General features: G+C 39.8%; 1 protein-coding gene across 1 annotated transcript; it reads right to left on the minus strand.

Annotated features, from left to right (window-relative positions):
• Positions 1 to 1,661: 1,661 nt before the first annotated feature.
• ripk3 (receptor-interacting serine-threonine kinase 3) lies at positions 1,662 to 22,649 on the minus strand. Its single transcript, XM_074662198.1, has 13 exons — positions 22,516 to 22,649; positions 13,978 to 14,132; positions 13,736 to 13,898; positions 11,591 to 11,746; positions 10,111 to 10,259; positions 9,840 to 9,889; positions 8,238 to 8,399; positions 7,919 to 8,001; positions 7,769 to 7,823; positions 7,607 to 7,677; positions 6,079 to 6,130; positions 5,801 to 5,970; positions 1,662 to 3,522 (listed from the first exon to the last, which is right to left on the minus strand). The coding sequence occupies exons 2-13, from the start codon at positions 14,124 to 14,126 to the stop codon at positions 3,322 to 3,324; spliced, it is 1,461 nt and encodes a 486-aa protein (XP_074518299.1). The 5' UTR covers positions 14,127 to 14,132; positions 22,516 to 22,649; the 3' UTR covers positions 1,662 to 3,321.
• Between the last annotated feature and the right edge of the window lie 79 nt (positions 22,650 to 22,728).

Raw genomic sequence — 22,728 nt, forward strand, 5'->3', positions numbered from 1 at the left:
AATTATTATCATTAGAGAAAGGATAAGACTTAGTTATGCTACTTAAAATTGATTGAAAAAATAGCTTTTGGAAGAAGAAAAACTAAAGGTTTGTGTTAAAGATGTAGTTTGTATGTTTGTTTGTGTGTGTGTATGGCGGTTTTCCAAACCCCCTACTACACTAGCAGTGCCTACTATTATGGCCTAAATTCAGTCTGTAGTAGTCAGTATGCAAAAATCTGCATTCTACTAAAAATCCTGATATCCTACTGATCCAGGAAAATTTCTCACTATGCAATGAACCAGTCTACCTGGAATACTGTTTCCCGTAATGCACGGCACTAACGCCATTGGTCTATGCTGGTGGCACGTTTTGGTGAATTACTGCCATCTACTAGAATGAGTCAGCATTATAACTACAACACAACAACACTAACGTTATATGGTCTGGGAGATAGAAGTGAAGTGATGAGAAAGACACACCAGTAAGTCTTGTCACTTCCAGTCATAAAAGAGGTGTTTACTTCTACAAATTCATTAGCCCATATAAACCACTTATTCACTTTTAAAACAATACGTGGATTATATAGAAGTGTTTTTACAGCAGCTGTAAAAAGCAAAATTTCCTTTCAGATTTTTTTTGCAGAAAATGATATAACTGTTGGTGTAAGAATAGAAATCAAGAATGATGATTCTATGCAATATGATAGTAACTAAAAGGTCGAGATCTGCCCATAGTTTGTTTTTACACTTATAATAAAGGCGAAAAAACATCATCTGTAGCTCTGCTTCTGAAACCTGAAACCGGAGTAGTATACTACAAAACAGACCCAACAGATCAGTCATACTACATACTACAAGCAAAAGTAGGAGGTAGTATGTAGTGCCTACATTCACATGTAGTATGTAGAAGGCAGTATGGAAAACAGCCAATGTGTTGTTGCAAACCAGGGGAAACTGCCCCCCCTACCGCCCTTAGAGAGCAATACAAGTCCCTCAGACTGGGGGAGGTGGTAGATGGAGTTTATCTCCCAGTGAGTGCTCTGCAGCCCTTAGGCAGTGTGGAGCCCAGTTACCCAGCAGACACTCAGATGGAGGTAAACCTGGTTCTCTGTCAAAACCAGCAGCAGCTGGAAACTGGGCAAATCAGAATCAGCCAGACGCTCACCGCTCCCTTTCTGTTTCACCTGCAGGAGTAAAACCTCTTATTTTAATGTGAGTCTGATGTGCAGTAGCCCCTGGTTGGCCACAGTGTTTATGGAAAGCCATTGTTAAAAGGAAATAACCTCTGAACGTACATGTAAAGTACCAGAACAAAGTTTAATTGTACTTTTTGTCCATAATATTAAACTTGCACTTACCAGTAAAATAGATTAGACTAATGCAACAAGTACAAAAAAGAGCCAAGTAACAAATACTGAGGTAACTGAAGTGGAATAATTTTAATAATAATTTTTATAATCTTATTATTTGTATAGCACTTTTAAAAACATAGTTTACAAAGTGCTTTTACAAGCATTCAGCACAAAATATATATCACAAACAAACAAACAATGAGCACAATAAAGTAAAAACAAAAAGCACAGCTTAAATTAAGACTTAACAGATAAAGACAGTGTAAAAGGACATGAGGTAAAAAGGTCCTTTCTATAATTTATAGTACTTAATAGGAACCCAGACAATACAAGAACCATACAGCCTAAAAAGAGACCATGAGGACCAAACATAAAAAAACATAAAATCAGCAAGAATAGGAAACGTTACAATCATAATTAATAGCACATTAGTATGAATAAATTAACAAAAAGGAGTAAAAGAAAGTGAAGAAAAACAAACAGTAAAACCAAATAAGATAGAGATAAAAGACATTAAAAGATGGTAAAAGACAGTAATAGATGGCATCACATAAAGGCAAGTCTGTAAAAGTGAGTCTTCAAAAGGGACTTAAAAGAAGCAACAGACTCTGCATGCCTTATCTCCTCTGGCAGGTCGTTCCAAAGTCAAGGAGCTCAGATGGAGAAAGCTCGATCACCCTTAGTTTTGAGTCTTGACCTTGGAACGACCAGCAGGCCTTCACCAGAGGATCTAAGGCTGAGGCTGGCACATATGGGACTAAAAGCTCAGATATAATATATAATATTATATATACATATAACTGGGGCCCAGCCCCATGACTGCTTTAAAAGTAACCATAAAATCTTAAAATCAATTCTGAAACTCACAGTAAGCCAGTGAAGGGTGGCTAAAACTGGAGTGATGTGATGCCGTCTGTTAAAACCAGTTAAAAGCCTAGCTGCTGCATTCTGGACCAGTTGGAGGCGATGGAGAGATTTTTTATTTATTCCGGGGAGGAGGGAGTTGCAATAGTCGAGCCTGGAGGAAATAAATGAATGGGTGACTTGTAGGAGGTCTGGAGGGGTGAGTATGTGTTTTATTTTTGAAATGGATCGTAAATGAAAGAAACAGGACTGGATGGTTTTATTGATGTGGGTGGAGAAGGTGAGGTCCGAATCGAAAATGACTCCTAAATTACTGGCAGAGGGGGTGATGTTTACTGATAGTGGACCAAGGCTAGACTGTATGAGGGGGGAGTTTTGAATGGAACAGAGGAGGAAGGTGGAAACAAACAATGAAAATTATCACCAAGCACACAACACAACAAGTCAACCCCGATGGTGACCTGGCACTGTGACAGTGGGTTCCTGTGGACCAGCTGGTAGAAAAGAGAAACCGTATGAATAATTTCCCCCCTGGTAATCAAAAAAGTTTTATCTTTTCCTAAAAGGAGGTGAGAACATTTGGCTCATTGGTTCCAAATGTTCTCAGGAGAGAACTGCAATAAAAAAAAAGTCAGAAAAAAATAAATAAATAAAAAAAAACATTTACAAAACTGATGGCCTGGCTATGGGAGCTAACACAAGAAGCTCATTTAGGTATTTCTGTCTCTCAATTGGATTAATTACTCTGATAAATTGCTTCATGGTTTCTATACAACATGTATAGGAATGATAATCATCATGACTGAGTCTGTGATGAGGCTGAAAAGATATTTCTCGTGGCATCCCTTTGGTGTCAGGGTGGTACAGCTGGAATCAACAGATTCCTGTAAAGAGTTAAACAGGAGCAAAATCAACGGAAAGAGTCCATCTTTATGTTTCAGCTCAGAAATGAACCATAGCTGCCTGAACATCCCACACTTATGAAATCAGTCCGGTCATCGTTTCCAAAATAATTTAAGAAATGAATCAGTCGGCTTCTTCTCGAGCCACTGTGCTCCCAGGTGTTTTTATAACTTCAAACTCTCTCAACATTTACTCATTCCACTCAGCCTCCCTTCTTATCTCATCTGCTTCCTGGTTGTGTTGGCGGTAAGTTGACACTGGGTGGTGCTGTTGGGTGCCGCCTCCTCTCATGATGGGCTGTGGTGGAAATGTGCATAGTGTTGTTGTTGCCGTACTGAATCCCTGTCACGTTGTTCATGCTGATGTAAAATTCAGGCGGAGGCCGGGCAGAGTAGCAGGGGAAAATTCTGGACCACTTATTCTGTGGATAAAAAAGACAAAAGAAAGGTGAGAAAAAAACAGCAAGATGCAGGTCTACACCAGTCGTGATTGCTCTAAGACTGCAATGGAAGCTCAGCTTCCCCTAAATTGACCTCAGAAAAGGTGGTGATATGCAGGCTACAGCTGTGTGTACATTTGATTGACAAAATATGCGCTAGAAATCCTTCATCATTTGTTCAGAATCAGCTCCTATCACAGGTAACTGGCTCCACCTCCTTCTCATTCATCCCCGCAGCGTCTTTAACACAGTCAGACGCTGAGCGTCTTCTCACTTCAGCGGGGAAGCGTAGAGTGGGTTGATCCACTGTGGAAACTGGACGGTCATTGGATAAACGCTGGGCTTTGTCCCGCCCATCGGACGCTCAGCGTCTCTGGGGGTCTATGAGGCAGTGGGCTGGCCTGGAAGCTGAGCTTCTGCATGATGATTGGATGATCTGTCTGAGGCGGAATCCCTTTTTGATTGACAGTGAAATGAGCCAGTCAGTGATCTTGAAGTATAACCCTCCACCGGAGCATCTTCTCAGATATAGTTAAGTCGTTCTGGACTGATCCAGAGGTTTTATTGATCCCCAGCAAGTTTATCTTTCTTAAAATCGACGAACGTTGTGTTTAAAGATTCTCTCTCTTTTCAACAATAAGCAGCTACAGCTACAGCTGTGGAGCTTCTCTCCCTGTCACTCACACTTACAGCCTGTCGTGGTCTCATGTAGCAGCTCCAGCTGCTAACAAGCTGACATGGAGGGTAGAATTTACGTTTCAATAAATAAACAAATTTATGATGTAGGCCAGAAAAAAATGAGCTTCCCCTCCTTCACTGACCAGCGGCCACCGCTAATCTACACTGAGTTTATGTTCAAAACAAGTGGGAGGAATAAAAGAATGAAAAAAGAAGTCCTGGAAGTTCAGGAAAATGACATCTCTAAGAAGGACAGCTGAAAGATTAGCAACAGTTGGTACATTTACAAGCTAAAAACTTATTCTGGGATCAACTACATGAAGCCCCTGCAAGAAACTAGCCAGTAACTAAGGAATAATCATAATTACGACCCATTTTCTCTATTTTAATGCAATCACCTTTTCTTCTGGTTTTAGTTCTGTTGTTATGAATGCTAAATTACCTGCCAGGGAAGAAATTATACCTGGGAAATTTCTGTAAACGTCTACTTTTTTAAAGGTAGGATCTGCAGGATTTTTGTTAAAAATGTAAAGTCAACTTTTACAGGAATAATCCTTTTCAACCGTCTCCTGTTGGCCTCTATACCAGACGTTACGCTAGAAAAAAAAAAAACACTTACAGCAGGAGGAACGGTCATGCTCAATACATGTGTGTCAGTGTTAGTGTCTGCCTCAATCCCTCCTGTGCCTCTGTTTTGATGCTATGGTTGTTTCTGGGATATTTCTGGCTGGGCAGAGAGTAGGCATGGTTGCAGCAGCCAATCACAGTGCACAAGTGACTGTGTAAAGCTAATCAAAGCTGCTGCCATAGTGAACGTAGCATGGAGGAAGAAAAACACGACCACAGTGAAATGAAACTCCGAACAGATAAAGCTTTTTCCTATACGAGGGTGAAGCTTGGCTTGACTTTCTCTTTCAGGAACTTGGAGAGCAGCACGGGATGAAGAGCGGTGCAAGTTAGCTTTCTGCTAACCAGGTATGTGTCAAATAACTTTGATTAACATGTGCTAACATGCCAAGTCAGGTGCACGGCTCTCGAGTCTCTCCCATGTAGAAATGTGATGCTACAGGTGGTTGCTGGGCTAGTGAGTGTGTTCACGTAGTCACAGTCAGAGGCTGTGGGTGTGCGCTGCTGCGAGCACTGAGCCGAGGAGGAGGAGTCCAGTTTGAATGTTGTGTTTACTGACAAGTAACAAAAATTCCTGCAGATCCTACCTTTAAACTTTCTTAAACAAAGACCTTGCGGGAAGTGGGAAAAACCTCTAATCTTACAGTTAAAGTTCATTGTATGTCAAAAGCTTTACAGCACTTCCTTAAAGTGGGATCCTTATCATGTTGGTTTGTGTTTACTGTGAGTTAGAGCTCCAGTATGTTGACGGCATAGTTTGGTTTGAAACACATTTCCAGTAACCAAGAGACAACCCCACCCAGACTTCAGTCATGTTCCAAACAGCCTGTGGTTAGCATAGCCACCAAGTGTGGACCCTGAGGTGTTCCTCTTCCACTAAGTCAACCCTAAATGTCTCATATTATGTATTTCTTGCTCATTTTTAAAGAAAAGAGAGAAAAGAAAAAAAACGTACAAAGAACGGTTGGGATGTACGTCTTGCCAATCTTTCAGTTGATGGCACAAGTGTTGGAGATGGTGGAGCAGACAGAATGGGGTGAACTGATGACTTCATCACTTTGTGCTCTACGTTTGAGCGGCTTGCGTCGACTTCACTCTTCTCTGTTGGTCTTTGTGATGGTGGGTCTGAAAAGGAAGGACGGCGTTAGATGGAATATTGAGCTCAAGGTAATGACTTCTCAACTTCTTCTTTTTGTGGTTTCTGAGCCGCTGTAAGAGAAACTTCTTTCCTACCTTTGAATCTTGGTGTTTTTGTTTGATTTCCAGTCCAACCACCAGCCATTTCCTGCAACAAGACAGAGTTAGCTGTGCTGCCAAGCATCAGTGGGTTCATACCAACCTCCAGTCTAAGAATATCAGACAATGCTGAAGTGCTAAAATCTGCTGTTTCTGGAGTGTTCACTTGAGACTGGCTCCAAAGGAACCAGAAGTCACATACACACCAAGCCAAAAAAAGCCATTTTCAAAGCAGAAATTAACCTATTTACAGCCTGGTTCAAAAAATGTCTCCTATCTGAGTCGCTCATTTTACTACCGGCTCCCACTGTACAGGGGGTGAATTTTTTTCAAACTCGGCCGTTCAGAGGATATGAAGATCGCAAGCTCACCCAATCAGAAGCACAGCTCACGTGACAGACAGGCGCCCTATAGCTGTAGGCGAAGCCCCTGCCACTACCAATATGGCTGCTATGGCTGGGGGGGGGGGGGGGGGGGGGGGGGGGGGGGGGGTGGCTGGGTGCTGGGGGTGGGGGTGGCTTGGGGCCGGGCGGACGGGTGGTCGGGGAGGGCGGATGAGATCTGCAGGGGGGGGCCGCTGCTCTGGGCCCTGGGTGCTGTCTTTGGTATCGGCGGGGAGGCAGGTCTGTGCCCCCTTGAGTCCTGGGGTTGTCCCTGGGCCTAGCGGTTTGGGGACTGTGGGGGGGGGGCCGGGTGCCCTGGTGGCCAGGGGGGCGCCCGTGGCTGTGTTTTACTTACTTGGATATTCGGTGACCACCTCACACGCATGCAGATACTCAAGCTTCTGTTGAGACTAACTCAGAGTTATGATAGATCCCGTCAGAGCATGCTGAGTCGGGTACTATTACACATCTTCTCACATCCTGTGATGCATGCCACTTCAACTCCTATCCTAGGCCCACTCTCCCCACACTATCAAGACCCCACATTTCTGGTGTCCCTGGTTTCGTACAACCTTTACTTCCTGTATTGCATTAGCCCAGCACTTGAACTGCTATCTTAAATCAACAATAGTAGACGTTTGTCCTCCCTTCTGTTTGTCTTGTCTCGTCCTGCCTGTCATTATTTCCCCTTCTTTCACACTGTGGTGTGGCACGGCCCTCCCCTTCAGCTCACATCAGGGGTTAAATAAAGTTTAGAATGATGGAGTAGCCTACAGGGAGGGCTGGTGATGGTCACTATAGCAGTTAATCATATTCACATCTCTCGGACTGCTAGAAAAAAAATGCATTGGTCTTTTCAACGCTGTCATATGACACAGTGCTCAGCAGAAAAGATAATGCAGACATGGGGAAAAAAAAAATATTTGCTGCATGAAACAGTTTTTCTTCAAAAATTCCCAGAGTGAAGAAATGACGTAACAAAATTTTTCTCTGTAGAAGCAAAATTGGGTGAAAAAAACACTGCAGCATTGAGCAACACCTGCCTAAAAGTAAAGGCAAGACAGTACTGACAGACCTCATCGGCAGGTGTTTGTTGCTCTTTGTGTTGCAGACCCTGAGGTAATAGGGATCTGTATCTGTACCTGTACCTGAACTGGAGGGCTCCCTGTTGGCACGCTGGCATAGAGATTATCTTCCACACCTCGGGTGCCGCCTGAAAATAAAACAGTGAGATTTTGTTATTATCTATCTTTATGTCTTGAGAAATCTCTGAGCAAAGACACAAAGAGTAACTACATACAGACCTGAAGTGATATGAAGTCCCTGAAGCCGCTCTGTTAATCCTTCTTCCTGTTGGTCCTGGAAACAGGAACAGAAAGTGTCAGAGCAGAAAGAAACGCTTTCTAAGTGAGGTCAAAGTTTTATCCCAGCAGAACTCAAGATACGATTCTTACCAGTTTCTTGAGCACTTGATGGACAATGTCAAGGATGGCATGTTTGTGCACTTTATACAGCTCTTCTGCAGAAGCTGTACACTCTGTGGAGGAGTTCAACATGTGATGTTAAGGTCAGCCACAAACTGTCTGAAGTAACTATTCTTTATTTTAATGCAAGGTTTGGTGTCAGGACAGTAGAGAAAACAAAGCCGATACAGAAAACTGCAGCTCCTGGAGTGCCCACTAGAGGCTGGAGCTAACAGCACAGAGGACCCCATTAACAACCATATTCAAATGCAGTCAAATAAACTGAAAGTCAATGAAAGAGCAATCTCACCGAAAGAGGAGGGCCTTTCTTTGGGATTTCCTTCCCAACTTTTCACCATGAGGTTCATCAGACCCTCTGAGCCTGCAAGTCCACAAACTTGGCTTCTTATCTCGTCCAGCGATGGACGTTGTCCGTTTGGGATTTGAAAACGGACTATGCTGGATATTGCATCTACAGAGAGGAGGAGTATCAGAAGAATTCAATTAGACGTTAGACAGCAGTCAGAAAACAGACACAGTAACTCTAAAGCTTACAAACTGGAGTATCTAAACAATCGTAAGCCAAACTGGTCCGGTGAGGGTTGGTGGAGGCCAAAACAGAGTTGAAATGGAGTAAATGGCTGACTTCATCAAATTGAGCCACAGCCCCTAATGAATGCTAATGTTTCACAATTTCAGTCACATAACAAACCTTGAAAGAGCTTTTAAAGGTAGGGTCTGCAGGGGCTTTCCTTGCTAATTAGCAAACATAAATTCGAACTGGGCTCCTCTTTCTTGGATCAGTGCCAGCAGCAGCACACACCCACAGCCTCCAAACCTGACTACGTGAACACACACATTAGTCCAGCAACCACCTGTAGCATCACGGTGCTACATGGGAGAGACGAGAGCCGTGCACCTGACTTGGTATGTTGGCACAAGCTAATCACGGGTATTTGACACATACCTGGTTAGCAGAAAGCTAACTTACATCGCTCTTCGTCGCAAGCTGCCCTCCAAGTTCCTGAAAGTGAGTGAAAGTCAAGCCAAGCTTCACCCTGGTTTAGGAAGAAGCCTTATCTGTTTGTTTTATTTCGCTTTGTTTGTGTTTTTTTTCCTCTGTGCTACGTCCATCATCATAGCTGCTCTGATTAGCTTCTTCCACTCACTATCAACACGCAACATCACTTGCCCACTGGGCACTCTGTGATTGGCTGATGTAACCACGCGTAATCTCTTCCCAAAAACATCCTGGTACAACTAAAATATCAACATCCAGGCAGAGGAGGGGTTGAGGCAGACACAGACACTGACACTGACACAGAGGTAAAGAGGCTAGGGTGACCCGATGTCCCGGTGTCCCGCTTTGTATGGGAGTGTACAGCATTTTTACCACTTTTCTCAGGTCCCGTCAATCCCATTTTTTTTAACATTCAGAAGGAGACTTTTTTAAAAAGTTGTTCAGAGTATCAGTTTCCTGTGACAAATGCTTTGCTTGTCTTATGAATTGGAAAACTCCCATTAAAAAAAAGGGGGACCGAATGTGCAAAAAATGTGTGTGCAAGGAAAATCCTGTTGTTGTTATTCATATTTATAAGCTTGGGCTCAACAAAAATGTCTATGTTTTAGAGTTAGATGGATATCATTTAAAAATGTAGACTTTGTTTTAGCATCAGCATGGTAACGTGTCCCACATTGTTTCACTTTGTCCCACACAAACACACCTCTTGTCCCCATGTGGCTTGTAAGCACCTGGTCAACCAAATAGAGGCTCATAGGAGCCAATTTAGCAGGATTATTTCTGTAAAAGTTGATTTTTTTAGAGAAAATCCTGCAGACTCTACCTTTGACTTTCTAATGGGAGGAAAGAGTGAAGAAAATAAAGAGACAGAAATATGTGACAGCTCCTTACTTTCATACGGTTTCCTCCCCGTGACAATAGACCACAGTAGGATGCCATAACTGAAAGAGAGAGTCACAATTAACCTGATTTCATCAGAAATGGATGGATTTTGATTCCTCGATGGGTTTGTTGACAGAGTTTGGTCTGTCTGATAAGGACAGTCATTCTTGTTAACGTAAATGCTTTTTTCTCTCTGATACTCTGAACTCAGCATTCTCCATTCACTCATATGAAACTTTCCCATCACTACAGGCTTCTGTGGCTCAATAAAGTGAATTACCTGTAGATATCAGAGGCCTTGGTAGGTTTGTAGCACACGTCAAAAGCCTCCGGGGGCATGTACGGGAGTGTCCCTCCTTCCTCTTCATTTTCCTTCTTGGAAAGTTGAGTAGTGCTGTGGTAAAACCTGGAAAGGCCAAAATCTGTGAGCTGTACAGAGGAGTAGAGGAAGTTAGCAAAATGAGGAAGGAAAGCACCAAAACAGCTGAGTGTTTTAACTTTGAGTCAAAAGAAAAGAAAAGTTTTACTTCTCCAACTCAGAGTGACGGATCACAGAGCTGGGTTTTTTATCTTCTGAAGTTACAACATTTTGGAGGGAATTATTTACCATGATGGCATTTCATGTTCTCAGGGATGATTAATACACTTTTTTAAGGGTTTCTGACATTTGTTATAAAACCACCACTCCAAGACTGGCAAAAATGTGAATCAAGATTTTTCACAAAATGTTTATTGCACTTATGAAATTTAAGAAAACAAAAACAAAGAATATTCAGATAGTCATTCAAAGGGCTGGGTATTAATAGGATTTTATTGATACCATGCTCTATTTGATTCTGCTTATCCATCCAATTCTTTATGGATTCCCTTATCAGTTCCTCCTGAAAATTATCCCTGTACAAAAAGTAGGCCAAATAAATTTTAAAATGGTCAATTAATCTAGATATCTCTAGACATGTATAAAAAAAAATAGAAAGTAAAAATCCTTACGCATGGATCCTAGATCTCTGGATGTAAAAAAAAAAAAAAAAAAAGTAAAAGCGTCACGTGACACCAATGTACTGTTTTTCATATGTTACTGACCTAAAGATGCAATGAAGAGGATCGGTTTTAATTGGACTGCCTCGCCACCTTCTGGCCCGGAGTCTCACACACACAGTCGTAAATTACTTGTAGCGAGGTATAGTGCTACGTAACTGTAATGATAAATACCTCACCTCGGTGCGTTGTATCCACTTGACTGGAACAAAGAAAAAGTGTTTTGTTTCAATCTAAATTTTATTCCAAAACAAACACACACACACATAAAAGTAATTTAAAACAGTGTGTGTAAGACTCCAGGCCAGAAGGGGGTGAGACAGTCCAATTAAAACAGATCCTTCAGGCAGCATCTTAAAAACAGTTCAGTTATCTTTGACTGCATTCTTAACTAGGGCGACCAAACTGCAAAGTTCAAGGCGACTGACTGTTGATAGCTATTGGCAACACCTTAGCTATTTCTGTATACCAACAGTGTTTATCTGTTTAATTTGGCCCAATTTCCTCCAAATTTTATTCTTCATCTCTCCATATCCCAGCTGATTAATTTTTCAAGAAGCAGTGGTACAACATCTAGCGTTACATTACTTCCACAGCTAACACCTTGGAGTGCAACATGCTAACTGCCTTTGTGTTTTCAGTCCGCTCAGTAAGGCCTCACATCCTTTAGGCTGCAATGAATTGACAGTTTCACAACCTTCCCCTGAAAAACAAAGACCCACCTTGGCATTGAGATACGGGTCCAGCAGCACGTTGCTGGGCTTCAGGTCCAGGTGGAGGACCGGAGGTGACAAACTGTGGAGGAAGTTGATTCCCAAAGCGACTTGGTGGGCCAGTCTGAAGACCAGCGGCCAGGGAGGAGTTCCTGGTAAAGTTTTCTGTTGGAGTAAGAATATGATGGTACTTCATGATCTGCACGTTGTCTTTGTACTGCTTTAATTAGCCATTCATACTCATGTTGTCACATAAAACACGGTGATATTAGTAGCTCCTCATGAACATTTGATACAGGGGATATTTAAGGTATCTTACAGTCTGTAAAAGTCTGGTTGTTTTCAGGTAACAAAAATATCTGGAGCTTACATCATTCCTGAAAAATCTGGATTGTATGCTAACTTTTGTTTGGGTTTTTTGTTGTTATTGAACAAAAAAAGGTTATTACAGTGGCATATTTTCAAGTGAATGCAGTACACCACTGTAGGAGCTATATATATATATATATATATATATATATATATATATATATGATTTGTTAATTATTCTGGGCTTGATCACTTTTGTCTGGTTGCCGTGGTAACGCGTCAATTTCGGGTGACGTGGGCACTTTGGGTTCACAGTAGGAAGTTATATTAGAGGCTACTTCACCTGCACTGGGGAGGAGAGGCGAGTCTGAGGTAGCCGTAATTTTTTGTTGACCGTGCTTGTTACCTGTTGTTCATCTGTCTGCTACGTGTGCCATCCGTGTACATCAAATGTGCGCGTGTAACTTCATTCATTCACAATTCATTCATTAAATCATTTAAACTTACCTGGACTCTGAGTGCTACCTTGGAACAGCAGCAGCACGTGTCATACAAATATACTGGACCTTTTCTCTGCCTCATGCGACTTAAAGCTACTGGAAAGCCGCAATACACCACCATAGCTTATTTTATTCACTTGAAAAAAAAAAAAATCCTGTTTTTACGAGATACTAAATCAAAGCTGTAAGCAGTATAAAAATGTCTGGTAGTTCTGTAGTCAGCTGTCAGAAATGATACTACACCATGGAGTCAACTTCTATCCAGCTCTGAGCGTTACATTGATACAGGTGTTTTGGAGCAAAGAGTAACCGTGCTAACTGGAGACTCTCAGAGGAACACTTCAGATGAGAATCACCAGCTAACAGGGTTACACTTTACATCCAAACTGAATTTACAAATCCCGTTTGTACTTGTGTGTTTACAGAAAAAGTTGGTTTCTGGCTGAGATTATGGGAGTTGATTACCATCCAGCAAATTGTTTTTTTTTTTTCTTTGGTGGCTACACCCTCAAGTCACTTGACCAACCGTTAAAGCTTTTCTGAAAATCCTGTTTTTATGAGGTGGTTCTCCTGTAAAATCAGGATTTTTTCCAAGTCGGTGCAATACTCTGCTGTAGGTTACAGCTTAAAAAAGTGTTAGAAGGTGGTCTAATACTGATATGCTTTAGTTAGCTCATTATTTTTTTAAACAAAATATGCTACGTCCAGTGAAAACCATTATGTAGCCTTAGTAGCATCACCTATCTATTCCTGAAACGGTGAAATGAAGCCAGACGCAGCCACATCAGATTGGACATGGGCCGTGAGCTTCCTTTCTAGCAGTTATAGGGAGCCAGTCAGTCATGTGAGCTGAGCTGTGTCTCTGATTGGACAATCAGACAATCCTAATACTCCCTGTACAGTGTGTGCTGATCAAGGAATTAGAGTTTTTAATGTCGTCAAAGTGTTTTTTGTTTGTTTGTTTGTTTTTTGGCTGGGTGTGTAAGTGGTTTCCAGTCTTTCTGCAGCCAGCCTCATGTGGCTTCTCCATGAACAGCAACTTTTAGCACTTCCACATCATTTTTCTTAACCGGATGTTGCCCCTTGATGAAGACACATTAGCTCTCAGCTGTCTGGCTTGCTAAGATAAACTGAAATATTATGGTATTTCTGAACACAAATAGAACAACAGAACAAAGAAAGAGATTATCTTTTAGATGGATAACCTGCCAAAGTTTGCTCATTAGCTCTTGACACAAATCTGGCTCTGGCATGACTTCGACTTCACAGAGCATTTGTCTGATGTGCTGAATCTGTCATACGTGTGTTTCTACTGGTTAAAACAGATGGGCTGTTGATTGGTTACCTGTAAAGAGGCCAGAGACCCTCTCTCCATGAGCTCCATGACCAGACCAAGCTGTGTGGCTGAAGGGGGATAGGGCAGGTGACCCTTGAAGATCCCGAGGACTTGAATAACATACGGACTGCTCCCTTGAATCATCATGTCGATCTCCCGTAGCAAAGACTTACTGTGGGTTTGAGGCAGCTTTAGTTTAACCTTCAAGTCTTCTCGTTGTGGTTAACCTTAAAGTCTTCTTTAGGACTTACCTGTCTTCCAAACGAAGGATTTTAATGGCCACGTTGGAGCACCACTGACGGTGCCTGGCTTTGTAGACGTGTCCAAAACCTCCGTGTCCAATCACCTCCCAGGACTCCAGACTGGAGTTTTCAATAAACCTTTTGGCTGGACAGGCCATGGTTCACTGGAGGAGGAGAGGAAAATTAACAACCTCACTAAAGATTCAAAGGTATTCATTTTTAGAAGTTAAGGGTAATGAGTTTGGATCATTATAGGAAAGTTAGAGTGTATTAGATACTCGTTACATAGAATCAAAAGGGTCAAGATACAATAAACATTGATTTTGCTTTCTGTAGATTTATTTCTGGGGTCTGGAGGCTGGCTCTGGTATTGTAAGATTCTCCAAAAACAATTAAAATTTCACAATTAGTGAACCATCGTCTAAAGTAATCCTTAAAAATGACATCCATTAAAGTCTGAAATGCTTTATCTCAACACCTTCAAACACATAGAAGCACATTTAGACCTATCATTATTATGACTTAGTATCTTATAAGTGTGACTAAATATCCCATTAATACGTCTCATACCTATGACTTAGTGTTTCATTACTATGACTCAGTCTCTCAGAAATATGACTTAGTATCATAACTTTGACTTAGTAGCTCATTGAGAAGTCTCATATCTATGACTTATCCAATCTAAGATTACCATTTTTTACAGCTATCTTTACTACACAGCTGGTGCCAACATATTATTTACTCCATTCCCTCCATGCCCTGTTTTGGTCTCAGTCACCTCCTTGAGAAAGGGTCTCTTGTTTCTGCCTCATGCTCGCTCATGTTCGGCAGCTGTAGCTCAACCTGTCTGAACAGGTTTGCTCTGAAAAGCAGGTTGTGTAGAGCAGAGCTGATTAAGCTTCTATGATTTCACACCTGTTACTGTAAATCCATAAAGATGCCGTGAGGAGGATCTGTTTTAATTGGGCCACTTTCTGCCCTGGAGTTTCACACACACTGTCTTAAGGATTTGGCTTTTAACCAGGTGTGTGTTTGTTTTCGAACAAATTTTCTTTTTCAAATTTTATAGGGAGAGCAAACTTTGTCAGTTTGTTTTCAGTTTGTTGTCAGTTTTATCGTAGTTCAATACCCGACTATATTTAGCTCTACTCACATGCTGGTGCACTGAGACGTGTCTGTAATGTGTAACGGAAGTTCTACCAGTGCCCATCTACCAACTCCAACCTCACCAAGCAGAGCTAACGTAACCTCACTCTTCATTTCATTGATAGACTCTCAAGTTTGAACAGACCACTGCAGAATAACCGCTGACTGTGGGTTGGAATGGACATTAGCTAATGTTTTAGCCTTTAGCTTGTGCTCTATCTCTCTCCTTTTTATGTTTCTTCTCCTCTTCTGTCATTTTTCTGTCTGACAGTTAGGCTCCAGTGTCCACCATCACTACAAAATTAATCACAGAAATCGTTTTCAGCAGACACCTTTATGTTGGTGTTAAACTAATGTTGTACTATAATATATGGGTCATACTTTCAGCGAGCAGCAGTCTGTTTCCTGTAACTGGTTAACCTGGTTTCATTTTAAGATCAAACCACACCTTTAGAGTGCAGTACTTTAGGTTTCACCTTTGGTTCTATCACCTGACCATATCACTTCTTACAGGTATCTGATCTCTGTGTCTCAGGTGTTTTTATCCTACACAGTTCTGACGGATACAACGTATAGAGTACTAAATGTAATCTCAACAAAAATTTAAACAAATTTGTTTTTCAGCTCATTTTTCATGAGCTGAACTCAAAGATCTCAGACTTTTTCTACATGTCTCTCAAATCATGTTCACTAATGTGTCTAAACCTGTGTTTGTGAGCATTTCTTTGCTGAGATAATCCATCCACCTCACAGGTATGGCATGTCAAGATGCTGATTATACAGCACGATTTTAGATTTTATTGTACTTTATGTTGTAACTTTAACCTCAGATTTAAAAAAATGATTTTTTTCCCCCAAAACTTTACTTTGAATAAAGACAGAAAACAGTCTCAATGGCTGATCTAAAGTGCTGTGTGAATGTCTGACTCTGAGTCTTTTAATGGAAACCTCAAAGCTGCTTCATATACTCACAGATTTGACGTTTCCTCTTCTGATTTAGAAATCTTTTCTGTAGCTTATCTCCTCATCGAGGATGGGGTTCTGTAGCTCTTTAAACACCAGGAGGGGGAGTACATGTGAACAGGTAGTTGACACAGTTAATTTCCTCCTCTGCTCTAGATTTAGCTCTTCAAAGAACAGGAAACTGCTTGGGCAAGAAACCTGAGGGTGTTTTTTTTTCTCTCAAGCTTCGTATTTAAAGTTTCCTTTGGGGCAAGTTAGTTTACAAGCATCCAAACCACAATATCATACCGAGCCACCCTTACTGATTAGAAAGCTCAGATAATACAGATTAACACAGCATAACACCACACAGAATAACACAGAATAGCAGTAAACAGAATGATTTTTCAGACATTGTCTCTTTCTGACAGTGGCCTTTCCTAAGGTCTGTGCCCCCTGCTCTGTTCTATCTACACAAATGATTTACCAGGTGTTTTATTAGATGTTAAATCAATAATGTACACAGATGATATCACAGTTTATGTATCAACAACTTCTCAGGCTGAGTTGACATCCACTTCTAACATGGCATTAGAAAATATAGGAAATGGATTCAAGAAAACAAGCTCATACAGAACATCCAGACTAAAAGCATCATTTTTGGGTCAACTCATCTTCTGAGACAGGAGACAGAACTTAAACTCTTTTTGAATAATCCACTATTAGAGCAGGTAAAGGAAATCAAACTGGTGGGCGTTACCTTTGGTCTAAACATACAGAAACCATCGTCAGCAGAATGAGACGGTCTTTGGCAGTGGTAAGAAGAAGCAGAAAATTTCTTACTCCTGAATGAACTAACCTTGTACTGAATACTTTTATTCTCTCACAGCTTGATTATTGTCAGTTAATATGCTAATATGTTCAAATGTTACAAGAAAAGGTTTGAGTAGACTGCAGCTCATACAGAACAAGGACATGTACTCTACAATGTCCATAAAACACTAGAACAAGAGGCTTCAACTAAACTCAGAATCTTTTAGATCAAACACTGGACAGATAACCAATGGACACTTTTATCACCAAAAAATGCAGAAATACAGAACAATAAAGTCATGAAATCCCCTTCCACTGTTACTGACTAAATGAACACAAAAACCTATTTTCAAAAGCAAATTTAAACACATTAGCTCATCATATTTGTGAGACAAGAGGCACACAGTGGTTGTATTCTTCTTGTCCTAACCTTTGTATCAATGCTGGATTACATCTATTTTATTTTATTTATTTATTTATTTGACAGAAGTTAAAGAAAAGTTTCCATTTGTGTGTCATGTTTTTTATTTCTCTCTCTTATCTCTCTTCTAAAATGTGATCAATTGTACAGACTGTGTTGTAGGTTTGCCAATTTAGATGTTTACATTATGTGCTTATAAATATGTTTTTAGCCTGGACCCCAGGAAGACTAGCTGTGCTCCAGGGTACAGCAAAGGAGGATCCAAATTAGATAAAGAAATCAACAGAATAAAACAGCAGAACACAGAATAAGACAGGTAATCTCTGAGAGCATACATTCTCAGACTGAAATGGATCAAACCAATTTTAAAGGCTGCTAAAACACTGATACTGCTTTGTTTTTTCATGAGCGCTTCCATTTTTCCACTTTCTTATACTTGTAATTTCTTAAATTTTCAATTTTATGATCTCTTATATTCATATATTTTGTAATTTCTCAAATCTTATAATTTCTTCTTTAGTACTTTCTAACTTTTTAAAGGAGTAACAGTAATAAAAAAGAAACTTCCCCTTGAGGATTATAAAGTATCTCTGATTTCTGGTTATAATGAGGTATCACTCACCTCTCAGGACAAACTTTTACTCCCGGTGTTCCCAGCCTGCAGACTGAGCTAAATGTGACTTTTTCTTCTCACTAGTTTGATTTCTACACACAGATCAGGAAGTGAAACTGTTTGTCGCACACAGCTTCATTTCACTTCTGCTCCAGGACTGCCCAGCAACAACAGAAGGCCAGCTTACGACAGGGTTTACTTCTATTTATTTTAACTCCACCTTATTCTCACCAGATCTCAGTGCTGCTTGTGACTCTGGTTCTTTAACTCTGACAATGACCCTTGATGGTGTCTAATCCTATTATAAGTCTAAAAATTTAACATCACACACAAAACATGAGTTTGTCAAAATTACATAAAGAATATGAACAAGTAAAAGCAATGACAGGCTGCAAATAAACAAAGACCAACATAAATAACATAGGTAACAACAATAACAAATATATTTCCTGTTTTTCTCTTGGTTTGCCATTTTTAAGGATTTCTTTGTGTTTTGTTTTTTGTTTTTTTTTTCTGAATAACATGCAGACAAAGGCAAGCCCCCAATCTGAATCCAAAGCAAGGAAATTGTGGTCTAAGACCACAAAATAATACCAGAAACTTCCCTGACTTAACATCAAATCAAACTATTATTACTTCTCTTTTTCATTTGAGAATCTTTTTTACAAAATTGTCGTTAAATGTCAAAACTCCACCAAAAATGATAGAAAAAAGTCCAGAAAGACTTTAAACCCTACTTTAAAGGTCTCCAGCAGAGGGTGCCTTCTTCAATGTGTGAATGGGCAAATGGGTTTACAAAGAAAGTGTGGAATGTTGTTCACTGAGTACAATTTACAAACTTAGTGTGGTCACGAGGAACTGACAGTTTAAGGCCATGTCCACATTTAGCCGGGCATCTGGGAAACTGCAGATATGTATATGTTCACGCCTGTCGTCCACATGAAACTGCAGTTTTACATCACTAAAAACATTGTTTTCTGAAAACTCTGGCCAAACTTAAGATTTTGAAACTCCTGTTTCATGGTTTCGTGTGGATGCCAGTAAACAGAGTTTGGGGTTCTCAAACGTCACAGCTGAATGGGGGCTCATTCTGATTGGCTGGCACAGGTTTTACATCTGGAAAACACTGACAAATATGGGTTTGACAGGCCTTGAGCCGCACTTATCGGCGAATTTGCAAGTGACGTTAGAGTGTCAATGTAGTTAAAACGATTTTTTTTTTTTTTTTAAAGACAAGAATTTAAAAAAAAACTTTTACAAAGACTTTACAATCAGTAAATATATAAGTGGTCACTGGATCTGGACTTCTCTGGACATAATGAAATAAAGAAAGAAAAAGTTGCACATCGTCTGTTGTTGCTGCAGTGATTTGTTATATGCTACTAACTGAAGTAGGCCATCTGGTGTCGTGAACTGGATATAGCAATAATTTCAGTCTTAGCCATGAGCCTACAGTAACTTTTCTTTTCACTTCCTGTTTGAAAACATTTACCTGTTAGTATTATATATTGAGAGTTGTCAGTACTCTGTACAAAGAGCGACTGTGATAAAAGTTGAATTTCTGGTTTAAAACAAAAGTTACATTGATTTATGCAAACAGATAGCATATAAATGCAATTTCCCATATACATTAGCATCAAGGTAGCACTATGTTTTCTGTCTTTTTGACCAATTGGGAGATGAAAAACATGCTAAATCTACTTAACATGGATCTGGTGTGAGAGAGTAATGTTTGTTCCTCCTTGTGCTCAGTTGTTCAGTAAAACTTCAAGCTGAAAATCCTGAACCAGAGTTTCCACTGGAAACTGTTATCATCTGCTTAGCTAAGGTCCAGCCGCTCCAGTGTAATTAATTGGAATTGGTTATCAATACTAATCCCTACATTTACCTCAGGACTTGTAAAAGTAGACCTCAATCAATCTAGTCACTGCTGTACATCTTGGTTCCTTGAGGACATAAACATGGATAAGAAGGCATCAAACCAAGAAGAGCTTTATAAATCAGCTTCATCCAGTTTATAAGCCAGCACACCTCCAGAGATGGACAATCTGAGTTTGTGTACAGATCACAGTGATGAATGAAGCGTCTGCAACCAGTGACAAATCTCAACACACAGTGATACACACTGTCCAATGACAGTAAACATTAGGCCGAGGCGCCTGTATTAAAATCCAACAAAAAAAGAAAGGTAGATGACACAGGAAGTTCCCTTTAGGGAAAGGCAGGATTTATCTCTCTAATAAAATCCTAACTTCACCTTAAGTTTAGTGGCCAGTTTGTGATTTAAAAGAAAAAAGCACTCAAGGATAAATCCCAGGTACTTCAAGATTTTGACAAGCTCAATTTAATTTCCTTGAGAAGTTAAATTTGGTGGGACAGTTGTTTACCTGCTTGAATGAGAAAAGACCATGAGTTGTGTATTATCAGGGTTTATGACCAGCTTTAGTTCCCTTACACCAGACTGTGGGACACGAAAGCTGACTGCAGAAACTACAAGGAGGAACCAGGTGCAGCGGTTCCATGAACATATCTAAGAAAAAAATTGTCAAAATGACCTTTAACGGACATGAAAATGATAATAGCTAAGTATGTATCATCTAAAAATTCTCAAGACCTGAAGAATGCTGAAACGTAAATATGTGGGTTGTTTGGTCTGTAAGACAGCAGGAAAGACCAAATGTTCCAAAACAATGATAGTGAATGAAGTGATGTTGTAAGACAAGTGACGGACATTAACGATCAAATATGGACACTAAAAGACAATCAAGAATTATATCATACATCTGTAAATGGAATCAAATTTCATAATAACCTGATGAAATGTGAAAAAGAGGAGACTAAATATTGAGGAAATGGGGACGGGACTAGATAAGCTCTGCTTCTCCCCTCTTCCCTTTCAGACATGTACAATGTGATCATCTATTGACAATGTGTGATATTGTATAAGTGTGCTGACATGACCAGAATAAACTCAAATCAATCAATCAATCAATCAATCAATAGATGATAGCGTCAACAGCACAAAAGTGACACGTTATTTGCAGAGGTGGAAAGAGTACTGTTACATTGCTTACACTGCCACCACTCTACTTCACTTCCTACCACGTCAACAGCCCACTAACTTTCCATGCATCTGTGGCTAACCTCAAGTTTTACAGCCCTGGTAACAAAACTAAATCTACAAAAAGACGAACCAGGAAGAAAATACAGATTTTGATTCTGTGTTAATGATTGATATGAGGCAAGACAAGAAACACAGAGAAATTTTTTTTTTATGTTTGTTAAGTTTTTAAATGTCAAAATTGTTTGGAAATTTTGCATTTTTTTTATTTTTGCAAATTTTAAGCAACTTTTTAAATTTTTACTTTTTCAATTTTTAAAGAATTTCATTTTTTCAAATACTTTTGAATTTATTAAAAATAAAAAACTTAGAAATGACGTTCAGTTTTATAAACTAAAACATATATATATAAACTTGTGTATATAATTGTGAACTATATTTTTAATGTGTATAAAATGGTAACCACTTTATGGTCTATATTGTGAGGATAAATTAGATTTTGTGGCTCCAGATTGACTTTAATCAGTGAGAGCTGAAGGGTAATGGAAATGAATATTTGAAAAGCGCAAAATAAATTTCAGAAGCAGTAATACATTTCACAACCACAAATATATTTCAAAACAGACAAATACATTTCACAAAACATAAATACATTTCATAGAACAAAAATATATTTAAAAAAAACACACAAATACATTTCACAGAACGCAAATAAAAATCACGGATCACAATTTGAATTTCACTGATCACAAAATAAATTTCGCTGATCGCAAAATACATTTTACCAATCACAAATTAAATTCCACTGATCACAAATAAAATTCACTGATCATAAAATAAATCTCACCGATCACAATAAAGTTTCACTGATCTCAAAATAAAACTCACCCATCACAAATTAAATTTCACTGATCTCAAATTGAATCTCACCCATCACAAATCAAATCTCACTGATTCACAGATTTATTTTTTATCAGTAAAATTAATTCAGGATGGGTGAGATTTATTTTTTGATCGTTAAAATGTATTCTGTGATCGGTTACTTTAATTTGTGATTCATGATTTTTACTTGCATTCTGTAAAATGTATTTTGTGCTTTTGAAATATTCATACCCATTGCCCTTCAGGGCCACCATAAAAATGGCTTCTTTAAAGGTTCGGCCCCCTGCTCTAGTGCAAACATTTGACTTCCTGTCTTTGACGTATTTTAACAAGCCTGGACTGTGACACAGGGAAGTGTATTAACTGGTATTTCTTTCTTGACGAAAGAATTATTTTTTGAGGCAGATCTAAAGCATCCCCAATTAGCGGTTAAAAACAAAGCTGCAATGACTTAAATAGTCCAGAAAGGGTTAAAATAAAATGAAGAAAACCCCGCTTCTGACGTCGGTGGAAATCCCCTTTAACTTCCGTTTGACTCCCAGAGCGTCTGGTGTCAACAACACGTCGATTTTAAAGTTTTACAGCTTAGATGGTGTTTATGTCAGTCTATACTGATAGATGATAACTAACAGGAGCAGCTTTTTATTCATGTAAACGGTTTATACTCACTGTAAGACTTGTTGGACTCTGGCAGCCTGAGCTTTCCCTCCGCCCTGCCTGTCTGTCTGAATAATGAGCTGGAGTTTTGAGTCTTCGCTTAGTTTCGGTTTTGTCTTCGGGGTTTCCAGCAGCGGGGATGTGAGGTCCAGACCCACGAACGCTTCCTCATCCGCCTCGCGTCCTGGCAGCAGCCGTAGAGTGGATTTCCACAGTGTGTCCTGA

This window comes from Halichoeres trimaculatus, unplaced genomic scaffold (assembly GCF_033239565.1).
Source record: "Halichoeres trimaculatus isolate MK-OKI-2021-1 unplaced genomic scaffold, fHalTri1.1 fHalTri1_scaffold_22, whole genome shotgun sequence".
Lineage (NCBI taxonomy): Eukaryota > Metazoa > Chordata > Actinopteri > Labriformes > Labridae > Halichoeres > Halichoeres trimaculatus.

What these genes read in the sequence shown, in the direction of transcription:
- ripk3 (XM_074662198.1), bottom strand. Translation starts at nt 14,126, where the DNA reads ATGGCCTGTCCAGCCAAAAGGTTTATTGAAAACTCCAGTCTGGAGTCC. An exon ending in GGTCTCTGGCCTCTTTACAG is followed by an intron (nt 11,747 to 13,735) that starts GTAACCAATCAA and finishes TTACTCCAACAG; the next exon opens with AAAACTTTACCAGGAACTCC. An exon ending in GCCCTCCAGTTCAGGTACAG is followed by an intron (nt 6,131 to 7,606) that starts GTACAGATACAG and finishes GTCTTGTTGCAG; the next exon opens with GAAATGGCTGGTGGTTGGAC.